This window comes from Vipera ursinii (assembly GCF_947247035.1).
Source record: "Vipera ursinii genome assembly, chromosome: 11".
NCBI lineage: Eukaryota > Metazoa > Chordata > Lepidosauria > Squamata > Viperidae > Vipera > Vipera ursinii.
Genome location: NC_139524.1, coordinates 2662011 through 2683966, shown reverse-complemented (window position 1 = coordinate 2683966; position 21956 = coordinate 2662011). Strand labels below are relative to the sequence as shown.

Sequence of the window (21956 nt, the reverse complement as noted above, 5' to 3'; positions counted from 1 at the left end):
TGCATGTATTCTTCAGTAATCACGTTTTTCGCTTGTCCATGCTTGATGTTATCCAGCTATCAAATGCTCAGATACTTGTAGCTTTATCCTGATGGCTCCTGATAGAGCACACTGCAGGCTCATGTTTAAGTGACTATACAGTAGGACTCCAAGATCCCTCTCACAGCTGCTGCTATTGAGGCAGGTTCCACATATTCTATACCTGTGCATTTGATTTTTCTTGTAAATTCTTACTTTCATGTAAAATCTTACCTTTCTTACCACTGAATTTCATTTTGTTAGATAGAGCGCAGTGTTCAAGTCTGTCGAGATCCTTCTGGATCTTGAGCCTGTCTTCTGTGGTGTTGACTATTCCTGACAGCTTGGTATCATTTGCAAATTTGATGAGTTCCCCTCCTATTCCTTCATCTAAATCATTGATCAAGCTATTGAAGAGTCCTGGGCCTAAGACAGAGCCTTGAGATACCCCACTGCTTTCTTCCTTCCAGGTAGACGTAGTTCCATTAAGGACTACACATTGAGTGCGACTTGTCAGTGAATCCAGCGAACCCTATATATATATAACGTGCAAACTGAGTTCATGATTCATTAATACATATACAAATTTCACTCTTTGGTTCTTTTTTCCAAACATTTATAAAATAAATTCCAGCTTTCATAATATTCTGTTTCTTCTTTGTCTTTTAGAGTCATAGTTAGTCTGTCCATCTCTGCGCATTCCAATATCTTCTTTATTAGCTCTTCTTCTGATGGTGCCTGTTCATTTTTCCAGCATTGTGCATAGCTTATTCTTGCTGCAGTTATGATATGTAGAACCAAGTATGTGTTTTGTTTATCAGTCTTTTCTGGTAATATACCTAATAAAAATAATTCGGGATTAAATGCTACATGTTCCCTGGTTTATTAACGTAGTCACTTTGTCAAAGAATTAAATAAGAATTGTTTGGCATAATCTGTTTTTGACAAACCTACGTTGGTTTCTGGTTATAACTTTGCCTGCTTCTAGGTGTTTTCAAGATCTTCCCAGGTATGGATGTCAAGGTGATTAGTCTGTAATTTCTTGGATCCATCCCTTTTTTGAAGCTAGGAACCACATCAGCTGTTTTCCAGTCCTCTGGTAGTTCCCCATACTCCAGGATCTTTGAAAGATATGGTTCAATGGTTCCAAGGTCATGGCACCCAGTACCCTCTGAATTCTGGGATGTAATCTGTCTGGACCTGATGATTTGAACTCGTTTAGGGTGAACCGGTATTCTCTTATTTTCTTGCCTATTTTAATTGGTATTCCTAGTCTTAATCTTTTTTCAGTTATGTTTTTCGTAGGTTGCACTATTTTTTTTTCTTTTTGCATGAAGACAGTTGCAAAGAATGAATTAAGCATCTCTGCCTTCTCTCTGCTACTTGTCACTTCCTTGCCATCTTCTCCCATTAGTGGCCCGATTGTTTCATGGACTTTTTTCTTGTTTTTTACGTGCTGAAACTTTTTTTATTATTTTTGACGTTTGTTGCAAGTCTTAATTCTGAGCCTTAGCTTTCATGACCATCTTTGCATATTTGGATAGGTCCGCGGCAATATGCTGGAATTCTGCCTTACTTATGTGTCCCTCTTTCCATTTTTTATACTTATCCTTTTTGTCAGTGTATCAGAGAGTTCTTTATGCAACCATGCTAGTTTCACAAATGAAGGTGAATACATGTGACCCAGGATAGGATCCAACTGGGTTGGTCACCGGAACCATAGATTTTGTCTTCCAAGCTCTCAGGCTCATACTGGAGCCCAACTTCGGCGAACCTGTGGTGCTGTTCTCTGTGTAGTGCCTGTTGTAAGTGGCTTTTTAGTTGTTGATTGGGGTGTGTTGATGACTGGCTTTTAAGTCATTAGCTGTCATTTGCTTTTGCTGCCCAGCCCTCACCTTCTAAATATTTGATAGGCTGGTGGAAAACCAGCATTCCTGTTGACTGACAAGCGGCCTGTTTCCCAGGCTTCAGTCACTCCCCTGGCTGTTTTTGTGCCTGTTCGCCCAACAATCTTAGTAGCTGCAAAATTGAATGTGTGTCCTTGTTCATGGCAGCATGAGGCTACCAATGAGTTTGGGTCTCTTCCTCTGACCGTTTGTTTGTTATGCTAGTTTCTTCTTGGATTTCTTATTTTTCTTCTTCAGATGTAATTGGGGACTGGGCTTTTATAATCACATTTTCAGAGTTTCCAAAGCTTGATTTGTTTTCCCCTTAAGATTTTCATCCATGGAATCCTTCCCAATCCTTTCCACTCCCTAACTCCTTGCTTGATTATCTTGGTATTAATGCTTGGGATTAGGTGCTAAAGATCCTTGTTGGATGTTGACCTTTTGTTGGAAGTACAAATGAAATGACTGCTTGTGCTCCTATCTCCTTAACTTTCTTTCCGAACTGCTCTTAGTCTCGATATTGTTTGTTTCATTTGTCCCCATTTGAATGAGATGAAAGGGATAGTAATCTTCGGGCTTGATTATTTTAGGAAGGCTTTCAGCCACACCTTTGATTTTCACAGACAGCATACCACACTAGATTAATTGTCTGGTCTACTGACTGCTGATTCTGTTCTCCTTCATTGAACATTGAAATAGGTGTTACAGATTTTATTTCCAAATGCAAAATTTTTGGTGCACCTTCTTACCTTAAATATTCTTTTATGATCATTTAGCATAAAAAGAGTATGTTTATGTAAATTATCACTGCCATCTGTCATGAGCAAAACAAATACGTGTAGAGATATTTACGGTTGTTCTGCCCACCCTGGCCCTCAATATTCACATTTGGGGAGAATTTTTAAAAACTTGAATTAATGAGGGAACTACTGAAAAGGAGATTTTATCTCTTTCTAGAAACTGTAGCACCTTATTTTACCTTTTTTTTTACTTATTTAGCTTTCAAATGGGATTCCTATAGAAAGCTGGTTCATGGATAAAAATGACAATGAACTCCTAAAGTTGATTCCTTTTCTGGAAAAACTTGTAGAACTGGTAAGTATTCTTTAAATATATATTTTTTCTTCTTCTTAAACCTTCATAGATTAAAGTAGCACAATTCAGGATGCTGGTTTTTGACTTAGGAAGCACCTTTAGATGTCTCTGCATTACATTGCAGCTTCCTTTAGGGAGTGTTCTCTCCCTTTTATAGTTCTCTCCCTGATCTGTCCAAAAATATTTTTGAATAAAACTCTTCTAGCCTCTTAAAGGTGAGTCCTCCTCTGTCAAAAGTCAAGCAAGACAATGTTTTTGTAGGTTTTTTTTGAGCAAGATGATGTGTTTGTAGAGGCAGTCCTCAACCACTTCATTTAGTGACTGTTTGAAGTTACAGCAGCACTGAAAAAGTGACTCACGTTTTTTCACACTTACGACCATTACAGAATCCCCAGGGTCACATGATCAAAATTCAGACACTTGGCAGCTGACTCGTATTTATGACGGTTGCAGTGGCCTTCTGACAAGCAAAGTCAATGAGGAAGCCAGATTCGCTTAACAACTGTGTTACTAACTTAACTGCAGTGATTCATTTAACAGCTGTGGCAAGAAAGGCTGTAAAATGGGGCAAAATTTACTTAACTGTCTTACTTAGCAACAGAAATTTTGAGCTCAGTTGTGGTTATTAGTTGAGGACTACCTATAATGGCTCATCTCCTGTCCATACTCAAGGTGTGAGTGAATTCTGTTTTTTTAGAATGCAAGTATGTAAGTATGTCGACTAGAGCTGAAGGTTACATAATGCAACCTCACAGAATGTCTCCACAGAAGAACCTTTGGTGCATGCAAGAGGTCTGCAAGTGCCTGTTAGCCTTTTTTTAATTTTTATTTTAATTCCATTTATATCCCGCCCTTCTCCGAAGACTCAGGGCGGCTTACAAGCTTAGCAGTAGCCTTCGTTCTATGTATATGCCTGCTTATTAGGGCTTTCACACACACACACCCAAGCGGCATTATTACAAAGTCAGCTTAATTGCCCCCAACAATCTGGGTCCTCATTTTACCTACCTGGGAAGGATGGAAGGCTGAGTCAACCTTGAGCCTGGTGGGATGCGAACCTGCACTAATTGCAGGCAGCTGGTGTTACTTAAGGAGGCATTAGCCCACTGCTAATTACAGAGACCAATAAAGTGACATTTCTGACAGCCTGAGTTTGAATTTGGGAACGATTAAAGCTGGTGCACATTCCCCATTGCCAGGAGGACTAACGTCACTAAATAAAAGTTCAGTAAGAACTTGCAAACATTTCAATAGCCATGTTGTTGTTAGTTGCGAAGTTGTGTCCGACCCACTGCGACCTCATGGACGACGTGCCTCCAGGCCTTCCTGTCCTCTACCATCTTCTGGAGTCCATCCAGGCTCACGCCTACTGCTTCAGTGACTCCATCCAGCCACCTCAATAGCCATAAGCTAGCGCAAAATGTGTCTTGTTTCATTTGAATGTGGTGGTTGAGTGAAAATAAAGACCACAAATATGGGTTTTAAAAGCTGTGGAGAGTAGTTCAGAAGTGGAAGTTGGGTTTTCAGCCTTCCACAGGCTCTGACCCTCTCTTGGCTCGCTTTCCTCTTTCTCTGCAAACAAAAAGTAGTAGTTTCTGACCATGTTCCGAATTCCAAGGGTTATTATCGCAAATTAACTTTACTGTAATACATGAAAGATGGTAAAGTTTTGTTTTGCTCTCCCCATCTCTAGAATGAAGATGTTCGGCCTCACATACGAGACAGATTTCGCTTGCATGACTTACTACCCCCTGATTAAACTCAGTTTCTGGTCAAAGCTGAAGGGAAAGAAAATGCAGGATCCTTTTTCTTTTTGGACTAGAACAAAAACATTGCCATTACTGTTGAAATTTTTGCATTTTTGTACCCTTTCTCGCTTTTTCTTATCTTTGGTGCCCAACAGTAATAAAGGGTTACAGAAGAACTTCCTATATCGCCAAATGGAAAGATGTGCAGTACAGTAGGTAGGCTAGAACAGAAGAGCCTTTAGATCTAGTGCAACTCCAGTGATTTTTAATGTACAGAACACCTGCCGTTTTTAAAGAATTCTGTTTCTGCCACCAGCAGTTTATCCTATAAAAATACAGGATTTATGAAATCACAGAGATTGAAAATGGACTCTTGTTTTCTCTCTGTTTGGTGCTCTCTAAGTGGGTTTGTAGCCACTTTGTGTTACTTTTAAAATTCTCATTTCAACAGGAATGGCCAGTAATTTTTTTCCTGTTAAGGTTTATAACCTTTTTACACTTTTGATCTGTATTCAATTTTAGAATTTCATTATGCATTCCTTTTAGTTGAGGTGACTTCATATTTTTTCTGGGAATAGCCACGTTTTATTCATTTTTATTATTCGGTTGAATGGCCATTTTCCTGCTTTGTCTGCCTGCATATTGTATATTTGTTTTTTAAAAGTATCTAGTTTTATTCATATATATATATATATATATATATATATATATATATATATATATATATATATATATATATATATATATATATATATGAATATATATATATATATATATATATATGAATATATATATATATATATATATATATATATATATATATATATATATATATATATATATATATATATATTCATTCATTCTACTGTAGTGGAAATCTTTTTAAAAAAATCAAGAGACTGGCTAGATAAGAGATATAAGAATTACTAATATGCAGAATACTTAAACCATCGTGATGGCATGTACTGTGGACAGGTAATTCCTTGTGATCACAGAGAGAGATCAGTGCCTCAGTCTCCTGTCCGTAGGAGTCCCTGAGAATTGCTTGGTGTAATGCAGCTCAGTTCCTGCCGCACCAGGATCTCCACAAATGAAAATACGGAGAGCATTCAAGCCTTGCACGGTTTGGCCCTCTACTCTGCAGGTAGCTCCAGCCAGTTTGAAACTTGTGTGTGGCTTAGTCCTGCCATAGTCGTCACCCTGTCTGCCCGTGTGGTCTGGACACTCCTCTGCTGCCAGCGCAGCTGATATGCTATCATAGTGGTTTTCTATATTATATGGAAATAGTTTTCAAGCCTTGGCTCTCTAATGCAGGTTATACAAGAGGCTGATATTTTTTTAATGGAGCATACTCTCCTTTTTGGGGAGGCTTTTTATGGAAGGGAAAAATTTGTAAAAGTTAGTAAGCTTTGCCTCTAAACTGCATAGACATGCCACAGGCTCGGGCTGTTTTTATGTAAAGGATGTTGCAGATGGCACTTTTTCTAAAGAGAAGTTTGATATTTTGTATGCTTGTTAAAGAAAGAACAGTATTGGAAATTAAAGGTGGACAACTGATAATTGAGAAGTATGTCAATTAATTTTTTATGTATATTACCTGTTTACTTGTACAATTTTATTGTACAAATTACACACAGCTTCATTTTTGAATGAGTCCTTAAAATAAGGAAAATCTTTTTAGGAAAACATTTAATTTTTGTATTTTTTGATTTTAAAAGGCATGAGTTATATCAACTTTTTCCAATGTATTAATGAAGATTTTAACTTTTCATCAGGTTGAGTGTTTTCTTACTATATTATCTGTTATATATGTAGCTAGCACATGTGTCACTGAACTGTTAAAAAGTTAGCATGTAGAGCAAGCCTGCTTTGTGGGAAATCATTATTCATTTAGCACAGAATTATGGTGAATTTTCTGTGAAAAGAAAAAAAAAGGCATTTGCTATCCAGAATGCTGACTTTTTTTTATTTAAAGAAAGATATTTTGCTTGCAGGAAAGTGCTACAGATTCATTTTAATGAGAATCTTTGAACTGTATTTATCTTTAGGGCATCTGGGCATCTTTACGCTGTTTTGTCTTAAATGTCTTTATTGAAATAAAATGTACATAATGTTACTATAATATATATATATATATATACACACACACACACACATTATATATAATGTAAGTAAGCGTGTATGTGTTTTCCCAGAGGTGATCCCTGTAACCATTTTTTCCTGTTTTGCTAGTTACAGCTATATTGATACATTTGATTTTGAAAATGTTAAAATGCTCAAATTTATGAAAGAGGATTATCATCATTATGAGCAATGTAGGACTGTCCTTGACTCAAATTATTTTTGATTTAAGAGAAGGTAACTCTATAATAATTAGTCCAAGCTGCTCCTTTGTGGCTTCTAATGATGATAGCTCACAACTCTGCCAGTGGTCTTGGAAGGTAGCTTACTCGTGCTTGTGGATTGTGAGCCAATGGCTTGGCCAAAGGGCTTCCGGCTTGTGCAGAAGGCCACCCACCCCTTTGAGGAACAGCGGATGGCGAAGGTTCAGAACTTTGGGGGGGGGGGTAAGAGAGTGAGTGTGATTTTCTTACGATAGTTTGCTATGCTGCATTCAGAGATTATTTTCTGCAAATCCACTAACCGGTAAATTGAACAGCAGTCCTCACCTTGAATAACGCAATGGACATTTCTCTTGTTATTTCAAGGCAATTGTACAGCACCTTTTTAGAGAAACTTTTTAAAGCAAATGCGTTTTCATGAAAAAAACTAATAAACCCACTGCTTTTTGTTAAGGTGGAACACTGCAAATAACAACACTGATCACTGAAGAGAAAAAAAAGAGGAGCGTGAGGTTTGACAGTCTCTAAATGATTGGTAATATGGGTAACTTAATCCTATTTAGGACAACCAAATCAACCGCTGCAGGCTGCTCTGTAAATACTTATTAAACTATCGTTTTGTAATTTGGTGCAAGTCTGGTTTTTAATTTCCAGTGTCCCTTTTCAGTGGAAATGTAAAATTGTTTAATAAATGATGACTCGGTCGTAGAATATTGGACACACGAGGAATTGCGCGTAAGCTCTGAGTTCTACAAACAAGCGTTGTATACTGATGCAGAAGTAGAATTGTTGTACTTTGATATAATTTGGGGTGGAGATGCGCTGGAGGAGACCATTAACGGCCTCCTTGTCAGCCCAGTTTGCCGCAAGCAAATGGCTGGTCAGTCAGCCGCCCGCCTGGAAACGCGGCCGGAGCGGCGCGGCGGGGAAGGCCGCTCCCCGAGAGCCTCGGCTTCCCGACAGGCCCGGCGCGCCGCGGGGGACGATGGGGGCGAGTTCCGCAGCTCCCGCCCCTCCTTTTCCGGGGGCGTCGACGGAAGCCGGAAGCGCGTCGGGGCGGAAGTCCCGTCGTGCCTCGCGCGGTGCCTGCTTGCCTGGGCGAGCCGCGAGCGAGAGGGCGGCGGGCAAGATGGCGGCCGAGGCGGACTCCTGGGGTAGGTCCGGCGGCCCCGTCGCCTCCCGCTCCCTCCCTGCCTGCATCCCGCCGGCCCGGCCGCTCCGCTGACCCTTTCTCTGTCCCCGCAGACGCGGACACCTTCGAGGCGCCGGACCCGCTGGCCGGACGCCTCCGGCCCACTCCCGCCGTGGCGGCCATGGACCGCTGGGCCGGCGAGGACGAGGACGACGACGTCAAGGTGGCCGGGAGGGGGGGCGGCGGGGGACGCGGGGCCGTGGCCCGGTCCGTTGGGGGAGGCGGCCGGGCGGCCGGGCAGGCGGAGGGCTCCCGGCGGGTGACCGGCGCTTCTGCTCTGCCCCGGGCAGGACAACTGGGACGACGAGGAGGAGGAGCAGCAGCAGGAGGAGGCGGCGGCGGAGGAGAAGGAGGCCGAGGCCAAGCCAGGTGAGCGGCCGGGCGGCGGGTCCGCGGGAGCCCCGCGCCGCGAGCCCGCCGCTAACCTTGTGCCTGTCCGCAGAAGCCAAAGTTTCCGAAAAGAAGAAAGTAGCAGAAAAAATAAAGGAGCGGGAAAAGCTGCAGCGGAAAAAGCAGGAGGAGGTTAAGAAGAGGGTGAGCCTCCCCCTCCCCGAGGCCGCGGGGCCTTCGGGCGGGCGCAGGTGGCATTTCTGCTTTCTGTCCTTTTCAGTTGGAGGCCTCGGAAGAATCCCAAGAACTGACGGCGGAAGAGCAGTTAGCGGACAAGCTCCGATTGCAGAAATTGCAAGAAGAGGCAGACCTGGAGTTAGCAAAAGAAACCTTTGGTGAGTGTGAAGCCTCTCGGCTTTCCTTGATTTCGGACACTCATTTCTGTTGAAAGGGCCAACGACCTGTCCACCTCTCTCGAACTTGCTTTGAGGTCCTCGGTCATTTTTCAGTCCTCAGTCCTACCTCCCTGTTTGGGAATGGTTTTTTTTTTTCCTTTCAGGGACACAGGTGTTGTCAGCAGATTTATGTTATGTGCTTGAGCAGCCCTTTCTATACATTGTTCCTTTCTTACAGGTGTAAATAACATATGTGGAATAGATACTGTGAATCCATCATCAAAAGATGATTTTACGGAATTTGGAAAATTGTTAAAAGAAAAAATAACACAGTATGAGAAATCGCTGTATTATGCTGGATTTTTGGAAACATTAGTTCGAGATATATGCATTTCATGTAAGTATATTTAGTGAAATACTATTGTTTGCACCCTACTTAGCTTGGAAATAACATATTAGACATTTTCCAGTGAAGTAGACTAGGCGAATAGGATTGAATTTATTATTTATTAATTCAATCTAGAAAAGTATTTGTAATGTCTTGTGTTCTGTTTTAATGCTGCTGCCAGCTTTTTTTTCTTTTCTGCTTATCGGATCATTTATCTTACAAGAAAGGCACCTGGGTGATTCCCAATACATTCTGTGTTTCTGAGAAATATCTAAAAATACATTACCTCCTTAATTCAGGATCATTTGAGGAGAAAAATCTTCATTTTCCTAAATAGTTCATACACTTAATGTTTCTGTCTATTTGGCTTGCTTACAATTTTAAAGCATTAAGCAGCTACTATATTCTTCTATGAAGATATAGCCAGACCATTTCATAAAGTTAAAATAATTTCTAATAACTGTTAAAAATTTCTGTAATATAATTCACTGAAGAGAAGACAATCTTATCCAATTTAATATACACCTTTAAGGGAAGGTTTTTTTAATATATTATAAAGCTACACAGAAGCCAGAATGGCCTTACTTGTTTTTTGTTGGGAAACAAAGAGCGGTTGGTAGCCTTCCATTTTTTAACATGTTAGCCAATGCTGACTTTATTACAACAGAACTGAAGCAGTTAACTATTGGTACCATATATGGACATTCACACAAATTATTCATTTCTCCTTGTTGCTTTATCGACTACAGTAAATTCAGTTTGATAGCAGATGTTAAATGTGTTGTAGACAGTTTTATTTCTAAAATATTTCCATCAAGTCTATTGGATATGTTTAAATGTTGGGGAAAGAAGGCGCACACCGGTACTCAGTTAAATGAATATTCATGTTAGCACTTAATATTTTGCAAATGTATGCAAGGTAAATCAGTGCGATCTCTTAGCAGATACTTTTGAGAAGAAACCTGGCCAGGAGGGCATTTTGTCTTCCTGTTCTGGTTTTGGAACAGCTCCCACAGGGAGGCTGGAAGGTGCCAGGCCAGGCACGGGGAGGAGCTGCACACACAGGCAGTGGCCTCATCGGGGTCTCCTGGGGGCTGGCTGGCCTCAGGAGCCTGTGGAGTTACAGTCCAGGTCATCTGAGGAAGATTGCCTGTGGGGGGCTGGGGAGGGTTAGGGGCTTTTGAGTAAAGACTCATTTTGGACACTTAGAGGCTGCTATGACATTTGGAACAAGTCAGTGGACAGTAGAGAGGCAATCTTTGGCTTAAGTTTTCAATGAAGGAAGGCAGGCTGCTCGTAGTAGGGCTGAGCGCTTGCTTGGACTCTTGGTTCTGGGCTCGAGGACATAACCTGGATAGGACCTTCTCCCACCTCTGTGGGGTCTTTTGCCTACCCATAAACTTCCAGCTTATCTGAGTTTTCCCTAAAATATTTTTCCAGGAATCCCAGAGGTTTTCTTGTGCCATAAAATTCCCTCGCCACCCTTCTTTTTGGGGCAGAAAAAGCAAGTTGTAAATAACCCCTCCTTCTTCCCTCTTTAGTGGAAGTCGATGACTTGAAAAAGATCACCAATTCCTTGACGGTGCTGTGCAGCGAGAAGCAAAAGCAGGAGAAGGTGGGTCAGGGGTGGGGGGCTCTTCCATTGTGATATTCTGCTGAGCTTGACCTTGGGGGGGGGGAGATCAGTGGCTTGTGCAGGGAGGCACCTGGCAGCTAGTGTGGCTTCCTTCAGCTGGCTCCACGAAAACATCTCCTGCTCTTAGACTTTCCACCACTGAACAAGCGGCTTTTGTCTTAGTCTGGCAAGCTGGTTAATGGCTTTACAGGGCAGTTCATAAACTTTGATCACGATCCTGATGAAAGTAAATACTCCCATCGGGTAGAGAATACCGCACGTCAGAGTAAACATTTTCTCTTGATTTGATAGCTTCCGCACGGTCTGGATTTCAGTTTTCATCAACCTTGGGTTTCCTGGGAGGAAAACTAGCACAGTAGTAACGATTGGCGAGGTCCAGTTGTGTTCTTCAACCTGAGCTGTTCCTTTTTCTTTCCAGCAAAATAAAGCCAAAAAGAAGAAAAAAGGTGTGGTGCCTGGTGGAGGTCTAAAAGCAACGATGAAAGATGACTTGGAAGATTATGGTGGTTATGTACAAGACTTTGAAGACTTCATGTGACCCGTTCTTACCGTCTGTTGGTTTGCCCAAACTCCCCTAACTGTAGCACAACGCCTTTCAATTCTGCCAAATGCAACAAAGTGCAGTATCTTTGTGCTGTTGGTTATCCTGTCACAACTTGACACATTGGAATACCTGTCTTGATGCCGAGGGAATAAAATTATGAAGCTCAATTTTTTATTCGATGATAGGAAATAACAGAATATCAAAAATGTGTATCTTCATGGCAGTGAAGCAGCACTAAATTGGACATTAATTTTGACATGGCCAAAGTTGTATTACCAGCAGAGTTAGTAATAACAATCTTAACTGTACCTTTTTTACAAGAAGCTACCCAGAAAACAAAGGCAGTTTGCAGCAAATGCATGGGTTTGCAGGAGTATTAAAATGGCTTTTCTATTAGAATTTGGTTTTTCAGTGGCTTGAGGGGCATAGCTATAAATTTCCCTGACTTCCAAGCTTGAAAGAGCAAAGGGGCTGTTTTTCTTGCCCTGGGAGGGGGAAGGGCCTTCTCTGGCGGTTCAGCTGACACTTTGCTGATTCTTTGGGATACTTTTTTGTCACCCAGTTTGGTGGATCTCACAAGACTTTTTTTTTCATGTATAGGAATCCTGCTTAGCAAACTGCAACAGTTACAATAGTTGGGCAAATTGTTATGTTCAGAATTATGACATCTGCAAATGTTTTATAAAAGCAACTAATTTAATAAAATCACTTGTGAGGACTGTGATCTTTGGTCAGCTTGTGCTTTTCCCGTGGGCAGTAACAATTGCTGAGAAGGGAAGGCGGCTCTTCTCCCAACCCACTCAAGTGACCGTGTGGATTGCCCGGTTCTGGCCACACCTTCCCCTCTTCATTCTGAGGCTGCCCTCCATTAATAGCCAGGGACTGGAAAGATTCCAGAAAGAAAAAACAGGCAATTTCTCAAATGAGCAAATCCAATAATGGCTCCTTTTCTAAGCATGCGAGTGGCTAAGCTGTACTATTTTTAAGGACAGGATGGTAATCAGTAGCCACAATCACCGCATGGCTTCCAGACTCCACCCCTGAGGGCTCTGAACGAAGGAGCAAAAGCAACAGGGAATCCTCCTTTATTGGTGTGGCTTCTCAGGGGAGAAGGAAAGATGTCTAACCAGCCTTGGCTACTGATCCACGCTTAGCCTCCTTTCCCAATATCTAAAGTGTCCAGCTTCCCCCACGTTCCTGCTACGTCCAAGGATACTGCTATCAGCACAGTTGCCCATTTTTGCAAGTTTTGCAGTCACTGAAATTCAAAATAGCAAATTTGCAAAGCTATTCTAATAGGTCCAAAAACAGATCTGAAAAACTATTTCTGGCATGGAAGAAAAAATAGCTCTGAGATATTCCCAGGTCAAATTCAGATACATTTTGTGCTCTGTTTGGCCATGAGATAATTCAAAACTATCTCTAAGCTTTAGCCAAGGAAGTTGGTCTTCAATGTGAAGTTCTAATCCAATGGCAGTTGTGTTCCAGTCTGACCTCAGAAGTCAATATATTTGATGCTAAGTCCAAGATTAATAATCCTCAATATTTTATGCAGTTCACACCATCTGAAAAACAGTATGTTGAGTAATCTTTTTCCTCTGGATTATTGAAAATGCAAGTTTATTTTTCTGGCTTGTCTGAAATTTGTGAGGGCCCTGGTTACTGTTCTACTTTGTCCAGCCAGGATGAGCTAATTGGCCAGCAAATCGTTGAGACAGCAGCCTGTCTGGGCGTCATTCAGGAGCATGTTCACCACATCATAGAACTGGTTGTCATAGGCCAGCTTGTAATAGACATAAATGTCCTCACAGTAGGTCAAGAGCTTCTTCAGGTTTCTCACAGCAGACTCGCTCGCTGCCTGCTGCTTGAACCTGAAAGAGAAGGTCTCCCAGTTAACACAGCTAAAAGGCTTCTGCCCCATCGCTTCCTGTCAGCTGCAAACTGCCTCCCCAGCTGCATGGAAGAGGCCAAAGTGGCTGACCGAGGAGACTCACTTCTGGGCGATCTCTTCAAAGGTGCCGGCCTTGAGCAGCCCCTGCTGCTTGTACTCCTCCAGGTAGCTGAAGTCGCCCTTTAGGACCACCTGCTGATGGAGCACCTCGGACCAGTCCGGGGTAAAGTCATACGCCTCGGCCACCACGGCTGCCTGGAGAAAGAGGGGAGGGACTCGGAGGAAGCCCTCGGAGCCGCCACCTTCCTGCCCCCAAGCCACGTCCCCACTGCCGAGTAAGAGCAGTTAGCGGCAGGGCCCAACCTCCACTGAGGCCCGAGGAAAGCCAGGAAGCCTGTTCAAGCCTCATACCTCATCCTGGAACTGAAAACTACAGCAACGTTAAGGGAGCAAAGAAGGAAACCTCAAGAGCTTCTTGCACAGGTAGTCCTCAAGTTACAATAGATCACTTAGCGATGGTTCAGTCGTAAGCACAAAGGTACTTACGACCTCATCCCAAAGTTAGTGTGTTGCAGCACCTCTGTGGTCATTCACCCTTACGACCAGAACCAACCGCAGACGCTGCAATGTACACACCCCACCTATTCACACACACACCCAGCCTTACCGGTTCCCACAGGCATGGAGCCTCCTTTGCTGGCCCACCGGGTCCCACACGCTCCTGCCCACCCCGTCACCAATTGCTCACTTATCTTTCAGCTCAGGACGTTGGGGTAGGAAAGAAGGGCAAGCTGGTCCATTGCTGGCCAACGTGGCAGAAAAGCGGAGCATCCCTCACCACACTCTCCCTCTTCTGCCCTGCAAAGGCAGGCATGAAGGTGGCCACAGCCTCCCTCTTTGTTCCGGCATCAGGGAAAAGTTTGCCGGCCTCTTGCATTCGGTGGGAGAAAAAGGATGAGCGTGGCCGCACCTTTGCAGAAAGAAAGCAGGGGGAGAGGGAGGATGTGGCTGCGTGCATGCATATGTTTGCTGGAAGAAAGATGGTGTGTGTGGCAAGGGAAGTTTTGCCAAAAACAGAGGGCTGTGCCAGCATCTCAGAAAAAGATGGATGCTTTTCTGCCACATGGACGACAATGGAGCAGCCTGGCAGCCTTTCCTACCCCGACATCCTGGGCTCTGGATGGAGCTCTCTGGAAGGTGACAATCGGTGAAAGGGGTGGGCGCAGAGGCTGGCGTGGAGGAGGCCCAAGCAAGTGGCTGTGGGGACCCCAAGAAGTGGAGCATGGGGCATCTCAGGGGGAGGTGGTCTTGGGAGGCCACAGGCAGGCATTATCTTCTCCACCCAATTCACCCATGTACACTCAACATCTCACGCATTTGATTAAAAATGCGCCGGGGAGAGCCAGGATGGGGGCTCGTTCATTTAACAGGAAAAACTATGTCCTTCCCAACATAACCATTACAGTCACAACTTGAGGAGTACCTGTATACCAATCCTTCGTGTGTGTGTGTGTGTCTGTGAAGTCTGCCTTGAGAGACTTTCTACATATTTTGAAGAGTCTGCTTTTTCAAAGGCTAGTTGGAGTTAAAAACTGTGGCTTGATTTTCCCCTAAAATATCACCCCAAAGAACTCTCTGGCCATGAATGCTGGGTTTCCTGCTTCCCATTTTTTGAATGAAATGGTGTGACAGGATCGGCCACCAGAACGGCAACTGCGACGGGATCCTAATCACACTCCCAGTCCGGCCTTCGTCTTGAGACGGACTCTGATGCGCAAAGCAAGCTGGCCTCTTTTCTGGACCTCCTTCATCCTACCTAGTTTTTGCAATTCCTCACTGTCAGGGCTAGAAAATTATACAGCTGTGTCCTTTGGTTGCTTTTTACACAGATAATACAGAATTTCGATTTTTAGGCGGTTTCATACATTACACAAGATTACAGATAGTCCTTGGCTTAAAACCACTTGTTTAGCTACCATTCGGAGACCCAACGACACTGAATTAGAGACTTACAACCGGCACTCGTAGTTATGACCTGCAGCCTCTCCACGGTCACGTGGTCAAAATTCAGGTGTTTGAAAACTGGCATCTATTTTCAATGGCTGCAGTGTTCCAGATCACGCGGTCACCACTTACCACCTTTCCAGCCAAGGGGGGTTAAGTTATTTGTCACTTAATAACTGCAATGATTCAGTAATAACCCTGGCAAAAAGGTCAGAATATTGGGCATCTCAATTATGGTTGGAACTGTGATCGTAAGTCAAAAATGATCTGCATTCAAAACTCCTCTTAAAGAATAATTAGTCTCCCTGTTACAACAGAATTGGGACCAGGACTGCCACTGCTCAGCAAGGTGGTCACAAGGTGTGACAGCAACAACCATCCTGGCCGTCCCGCGCAGTCGTAACTGTTCTTTGCACACTGTTTATCAAGAGGGAGTCTTTGAGTGGGAAGCCGTGGGAGTCCCAGCTAAAAGGGGGGGCAGATGTTGGGAGGGCCAGTGCAAGCTGCACAGGAATTGAGCGGGGGGAGGCTGGGCACAGCCTTCCAAGGCGGAGCAAGCGCAGGAAGACCAGAAGGCGTCCAGGCAGCGCATGGTGAGCACAGGACGGCTGGGGTGGAGAGCGGAGGGCGAGCACAAGGAGGCTGGCAGGACTTCTCAGAGTGACCGGTGACCTTCCTTGCTGGCTTCTCCGTTGCTTGGGGGAAGGTTGCAAATGGTGATCACAGGACACTGCCAAGGGTCCAAATTGTAGCCCTGTGATTGTGAGAATGCTCAGCAGCCAGAACTTCAAGAACGGTATGTAAGTCCCACCGGTGCAGCACTGTGGTGATTTTGAGTGGTTGGTAAAGGAGGACCACCTGTATGCACTCAGGCCTGGTTGGTTGCTCTGTTTATCCGTTCGTTCAGCTTCTCTGAACTGCCCATCCCCCTCAAAGAAGAGTGACAGGAAAGAGTACCCCTCCTGGCATTTTTCTTCTAATATCTTTACCGATAAGCCAACCCATCTCTTCCAGAGGGCGAAGGCCTGTCTCACCTGGTAGAACCTGGGCAGGGCCAGGATGCAGGGCAGCAAGCTCCTCCGCCTCAGGTTGATCAGCTTGGTCTTGTGGTGAGTAGTCAGGAAGTGGAGCTGCAGGGTGATGAGTCTGGCCAACTTCCTGCAGCGCAAGGACTGGCACACGCAGAAGTCCTGCAGACGGGAGCAGACAGAGATGCACCAGGCAGAGCAAGGAGGGAGCTACTGGAGCAACTGCCTGTCCCATTTCTTCCCAGAAGGGAGGCATCAACATCCACCCTTCAGCTCCAAGAACATTTGGGCCAGATTCCTGGCAAATCAAAGGTGACATTAGTGGCGACTGGCTTGCTGAAATGTGTGAGTTCATATGGGGAAAAATGGGAGCATCAAAGCTTGGCTAGCAACAAGGTAAGAGAAGCACGTCTAATGTCTGATGGTAGAACAGGTGGAAAGCATTTCTTAGGCTCTCTTCCATGCTCCAAGGAGGGATTCAAATTTTGCAGATGCCTCTGTCCATCTTCGTTCTACCTTTCTCTATGGAAAACACTCCCAGGAAAGGACACCCTCCAAGGAGTTCCACTCTTCTTGCTATATGGTTGTTTTGTAACACACAGGCAGGAAACACAATCATTTAAATCTGCTGCCTATCATTTAAATCCTGCTCTTCAGGATACGAGAAAGAAGCTGGAGGAGGAGGGGGAGGAGGGGGGATAGGAGGAGGAGGAGGAGGAAGAAGAGAAGAAAGAAAAGAAAGAGGCTTTGAAAGAATATCGGAAGGACCGTGAAAAAGATGCACTGAAAAGCTAGTATACCAGGCTTACTGAGTAGCAGAGAGACCATACAAGAAAGACCCAAAGGTTACAAATGACGGGCAGCAGCTTCGCCCCAGAGGGCCCCAATGCTCAGCCGTTGGAAAGAGGGCAGCCTGGGTTTGCAGCTCCCGCTCCTGCTCACCTAGCCATTCGAAAACGTGCAAATGCGGGTAGACAAAGAGGTACCACTTTGGCGGCAAGGTAACAGTGCTCCGTGCGCCTTGGCATAATAGTGATGCTGGCCACATGACATGGAGGCGTCTTCGGACAACGCTGGCTACCTTGGCTAAGAAACGGAGATGAGCGAGCCCCACCCCCTGGAGTCAGTCACAACTGGATAGGGGAAACCTTTAAATCTTTCAAAATTCAGCCCTGCGATTACGGCTGTACATCATGATGTTGTAAAGCATGTGACTGGACTCGACTTCATGACCTTTTTTGTGGTGTCTGTTAAGCAAATGTAGCAGTTGTAAACATCGAGTGAAGACCAAGGTCGTTAAACGAACTCGCTGTCCACAATAGGGCGCTTTTTGCCAAAACTGGAAATAAATGTGTTTCCAGCAAAAGTGTTACAAACTGCGGTTACATGACGGTAGGGCTCTGCAAACAGCCATAAATGTGGGCTGTTGCCAGTGGACAAAACGCGCTCCTGTGAGTGCGGGGGAAGGCCTGACAGTGTAACTTTGAAGAGTCAGCTAAGCAACGTTAGTTATAAGTCGACTACCTGTAAATTTTAAAAAAAGTAGGCTAAACAGATAACAACAAAACCTGGCAATGGCTGAAAGGAAACCTGAAGAGAGACAGAGGGGATCATTCTGGTTGCACAAGACCAAGTTTTAAGCAGAAAACTATTATTTTCCTCTTGAGAAAAAGATGCTGAGCGCCTGGAAAGAGTGCAGAGAACAAGAACAAAGACAAGGAGGGGCCTGGGGGCTAAAACATAGGAAGGACGGTTGCAGCAACCGGGTATGTCCAGCCTAATGAAAAGGATGAGCCGTGACGTGATGGCGGTCCTCCGGTATTTGAGGGGCTGTTGTAGAGAGGGGGGGGAGCCTCTTCTCCAAAGCACCTGAAGGCAGGACAAAAACTACCTGATGGGACATCATTAGTGAGAGATCCAGCTTGGAGCTAAGGAGTGAGAACAATTAATCGGTGGAGCGGCCTGACTTCAGAGGCTGTGGGTGCTCCTTATCTGAGGGCTTCCAAGAAGAGACTGGACAACCATTTGATCTAAGGGGGTTGGACTAAATGACCTCCAATTCTATGATTCTGTTCTACGAATTCCGGCAGGTGGTGAGAATGGCAAGCTAGAGAGAGGAAAGGGGGAAGACCTCTGCTCGCCCGAGGAAGGCTGGGGAGGGGGAAGGGTCAGCTCTTTCTGGCTCAGCAGAGGGGAGGGGGGGCTTCTGGATCTGGTGGGGGAGGGCAGGCATCCTTTAGGAATGAAAGGGGCGCAACCATCATGCCATCAGTCTTTCTAATTTACTCACTGATACTTTTGGCAGGGAGAGGATTTGGGGCGTTTGTATTTGTAAATTGTGTTGCTGCTCCCGGTTTCTTTCTCATGATTCCGTTATTCCCTTGCATACGAAGGAAACTGCATCAACAAACCCCAAAGACAAATATTTGAAAATCTTTTAACTTAAAAGTAGCAGCCTTGGTGGATAATGCAGGAGCAAACGGAAGAATGAAGGAAGGACTGAATCCCAAGTACAGAGAAAAGAGGACGTGTCGGGAAAGCAGGAAACTGGGATGTAGAGTACGATGGATATAGAAAGTCTGCACACCTTTGTTAAAATGCCAGGTGTTGACAGGCCAACTGCACTTTCTTGAGAACAACCAGGTAAGCACTTCAGCCAGCTCAGGGCTCCATCAGGTCCTCCCCTGCAGGGATTCAAGCTAGCCAGTCTCTAAACGTCACCCCAACCTCAGCTGCGGATTTCCACCACAAGATGCCAGCGACACACCTGCACCGTGCACCTTCTGATTCTCCCTCTCACCTTGGAGTAGCTCTCTGCAGCATCCAGGAAGAGGGTGAGGGCTTTCATCAGGAGCTTCTTCAAGCTTGGCACGTCCCGAAGGCTCTCCTCTAGAAGGAAGAGAGCGGCTGACAGCCTGGGCCATCGTGGCAATCCCACCCAGGATTGTGGAATGAAAAAGGGAGTGACCCAAAAGGGAATCAGAGGTATTTCACCAAGCCCAAATGACCACAGCCGCCTCCCCCAAGCTGCTTTGGACACAGGCGGCCACTCTCTCTCACTGGAGCAGGGGTGAGGTGGGGTGGTCCTGCTACCCCGTCTCATTGGATGAGAACCTGCTGAAGGGGTCAGAAGAAGCCCCTGCTTAACAGAGAGCACAACAACAGAGCTCCTGTTGGCTGGAAAAGCTCAGGCCTGCAGGGGCCTCCTTGGAAACACTCCTGGGGAGGGCGGGCTGCTCCCTCAGCCATCCTTGAAATCCAGCAACAGAAGCAACCTCATTTTCTCACCGCTTCTCCCCCTGGGCACAGCTGGCACGGGATTCCTGAATGTGACCAGACTCCAAGGCAACACTGGCATCAAAGCAACAAGCGCCTTTTTCTGGTATCACTGGGTCCAAGCTACAATATTTTGGATAGGCTTAGAAGTGTGATTGTGTGAGTTACTGCTGGGCAGCTGAATTTGCAGATCTGCTTCTAGATGCTTGTAGAGGACACTGAAGCCCAGCACAGCTGACTCCATGGGAGGCTCTTCGTTAAAACACAACTCCCACCATCCTCATCCCTGGACCTTCCGCCTGGGAGACTAGTTCAGCAGCACCCAGAGGCCATAGCTGGCCTTAGGAGAGAGCCGCTTTCTGAGGACTGACTGGGTCTTGGTGGCCGAGCAGGGCTGCCCATTTGGCTGATACCAGCCTGAAGGGAAGAGAAAGAGGAGCTGGGCCCTCGGTGCGCTTGGCTTCCTCGGGAGAAGCCAGACGAAGAACAAGTTGTACGAGAAACCCCCGACCAGGCCAGCGTAATGAATCCCCGAGGGCAGCCTCCATCCTCCATCCTGTCTGCGGAGGGGCCTCCCCGGCCAGGCGAGTCCTTACCCCACGGCTGGGATTCAATCAGCTTCAGCTGGACATTGGCCGCAGCCTCGTGGTTCTCCCCAATCTCCCGGCACATGCTGAAGCAGAGGGCGATCATGTTGTGCTTCTCACTGTCTCCCGGCCGGCAACGCTTGATGTAGTCCAGCAGGGCTGTCTTGAGGGTCCCGTTCTGCCAGAGAGAGAAGGGACACTGGTATGTCGCCAGTTACCAGTCTGCCACACAGCCAAGCGGCCCAGGCCGCCCCCTCCACTGGTCAGCAGATGTCCTTCACAATGGCAGAATACCAAAAGGGGGGGTGGGGGGGCTCGAGGTGATCCCGACCCAGCATGTCCCAAAGTGGTGACTGCGATCTTGAACACGTCCACTGAACAAGAACCCACTCAGGGTTTCCACTGCCGAAGTGCTCTTAAAGCAGGAAGTTTCTCCCCAACGTTGCTTCAGGATCTCCCTTCCTTTCACTTACATTCAACATTCCACGTTTAGAACGATAAAAAACAAGCCTCGACTTCCTTCAAGGCAACACACGTTGAAATACTTGGAGGCGCCGGGCAGTAAAACTTTCCTCGGTTATTAGTGAATCAATGGCATCTCATGTTTTTCTCAGATTTCACGTTAAACTTCTGATTATATTTTAGGCTTCCATGTCGTTTGCCATTTAATGTTTGGCATACTGCTCTCTAAACTTCCAAGAGTTTCTGTTCTCTAAAATGAACTTTAAATGAATAATCCTCTGGACAGATAATCCTAAGAGGAGCAGGGCCCAGCTCTCCCAAGACATACTCAAAGCCGGGAGATAATGACTGATGTGGTTGGAGGGAGAGAGTTATGGCTGCTGCCCAGAATTGTACAGCTAAGAGCATCAAATCTAATACATTATTATCATCATTTCCCTCTTCTTCTCTAGTAATCCCCTGTCCCATGACAGGAAGAAAGTGAGATGACGGTTCCAGAGGACTTCTGGAGTCCTCCCATCCGCCTAGGATACAAAGAGACATCACCTATACAAGCATTAGCACAATCTACCGGATCGTAAGAGGGAAGGGAAGTTCTTAACAGTCCAAGTTAATTTCTGGTGATGACTGCATTGCTTTAAGGTCTCTGCTCTAGATTCCTGCAGGCAGAAAGGCCAGCCTACTCGACTGCAAGTTCCTCCTCTGCTTTTGGAAGACGGCTGGAAGGACAGGAGGAAACTCAACACGGCCCCCCCTTGACTCTCTCTGAGGGAAAGGGAGGGGAGAGCACGAGGCACCTAGGCCAAAGGAGGAGGGGAGAGCAGAGCTTGTTCGTAAGGCCTACCGGGTCCAACTTCTTCCTCATCAGCACCTCAAAGTAATGTTTTTCATGTAGCAGGTCAAAGATGTAGGTCATCTCATTGTATCTGCCGATGCCAGTGAGAAGTCGAACCTTTGTGGAGAGGAGAAATGTCAACTGAATAAGAGGCTGAAATGCCCATCCACAGGACTGCCGAGCACATAGTTGGGGGAAGACAAACATTCACAAGACCTCTGCTCCTTCCGTGAAGCGTGAGGGCATCTGGGCAGCATCTGCCACTTCCTGATATCCAGTCACTTTCAGAAAGGGGG

The 21956-nt window shown here is 45.4% G+C and overlaps 3 protein-coding genes across 8 annotated transcripts in view; 2 read left to right on the top strand and 1 right to left on the bottom strand.

Annotated features, from left to right (window-relative positions):
- Positions 1 to 6519, top strand: part of CTDSPL2 (CTD small phosphatase like 2) — a 60601-nt gene extending 54082 nt beyond the window's left edge. For all 5 annotated transcript variants that reach the window (XR_014493470.1, XM_083370940.1, XM_083370942.1 and 2 more), the window contains 2 exons: positions 2907 to 3002; positions 4696 to 6519. Coding sequence is in view for 4 of the 5 variants with exons in the window: in XM_083370940.1 (XP_083227066.1) it covers positions 2907 to 3002; positions 4696 to 4761 (162 nt within the window). In the remaining variant the exon portion in view is untranslated. The remainder of the gene's footprint in view (positions 1 to 2906; positions 3003 to 4695) is intronic.
- Positions 6520 to 8077: 1558 nt separating this feature from the next.
- On the top strand, positions 8078 to 12301 carry EIF3J (eukaryotic translation initiation factor 3 subunit J; the record flags this gene model as incomplete). Its single annotated transcript, XM_083371600.1, has 8 exons — positions 8078 to 8246; positions 8338 to 8447; positions 8575 to 8653; positions 8727 to 8818; positions 8895 to 9009; positions 9248 to 9406; positions 10939 to 11012; positions 11452 to 12301. The coding sequence occupies 8 exons, from the start codon at positions 8078 to 8080 to the stop codon at positions 11569 to 11571; spliced, it is 918 nt and encodes a 305-aa protein (XP_083227726.1). The 3' UTR covers positions 11572 to 12301.
- Positions 12302 to 12646: 345 nt separating this feature from the next.
- The window catches only part of SPG11 (SPG11 vesicle trafficking associated, spatacsin), a gene marked incomplete at its 5' end in the record, with an annotated part of 43516 nt that continues 34206 nt past the window's right edge, over positions 12647 to 21956 (bottom strand). For both annotated transcript variants that reach the window (XM_083371598.1, XM_083371599.1), the window contains 6 exons: positions 12647 to 13448; positions 13572 to 13723; positions 16507 to 16662; positions 19301 to 19389; positions 20373 to 20541; positions 21670 to 21777. In XM_083371598.1, the coding sequence (XP_083227724.1) occupies positions 13268 to 13448; positions 13572 to 13723; positions 16507 to 16662; positions 19301 to 19389; positions 20373 to 20541; positions 21670 to 21777 (855 nt within the window). In that variant the 3' untranslated portion in view covers positions 12647 to 13267. The remainder of the gene's footprint in view (positions 13449 to 13571; positions 13724 to 16506; positions 16663 to 19300; positions 19390 to 20372; positions 20542 to 21669; positions 21778 to 21956) is intronic.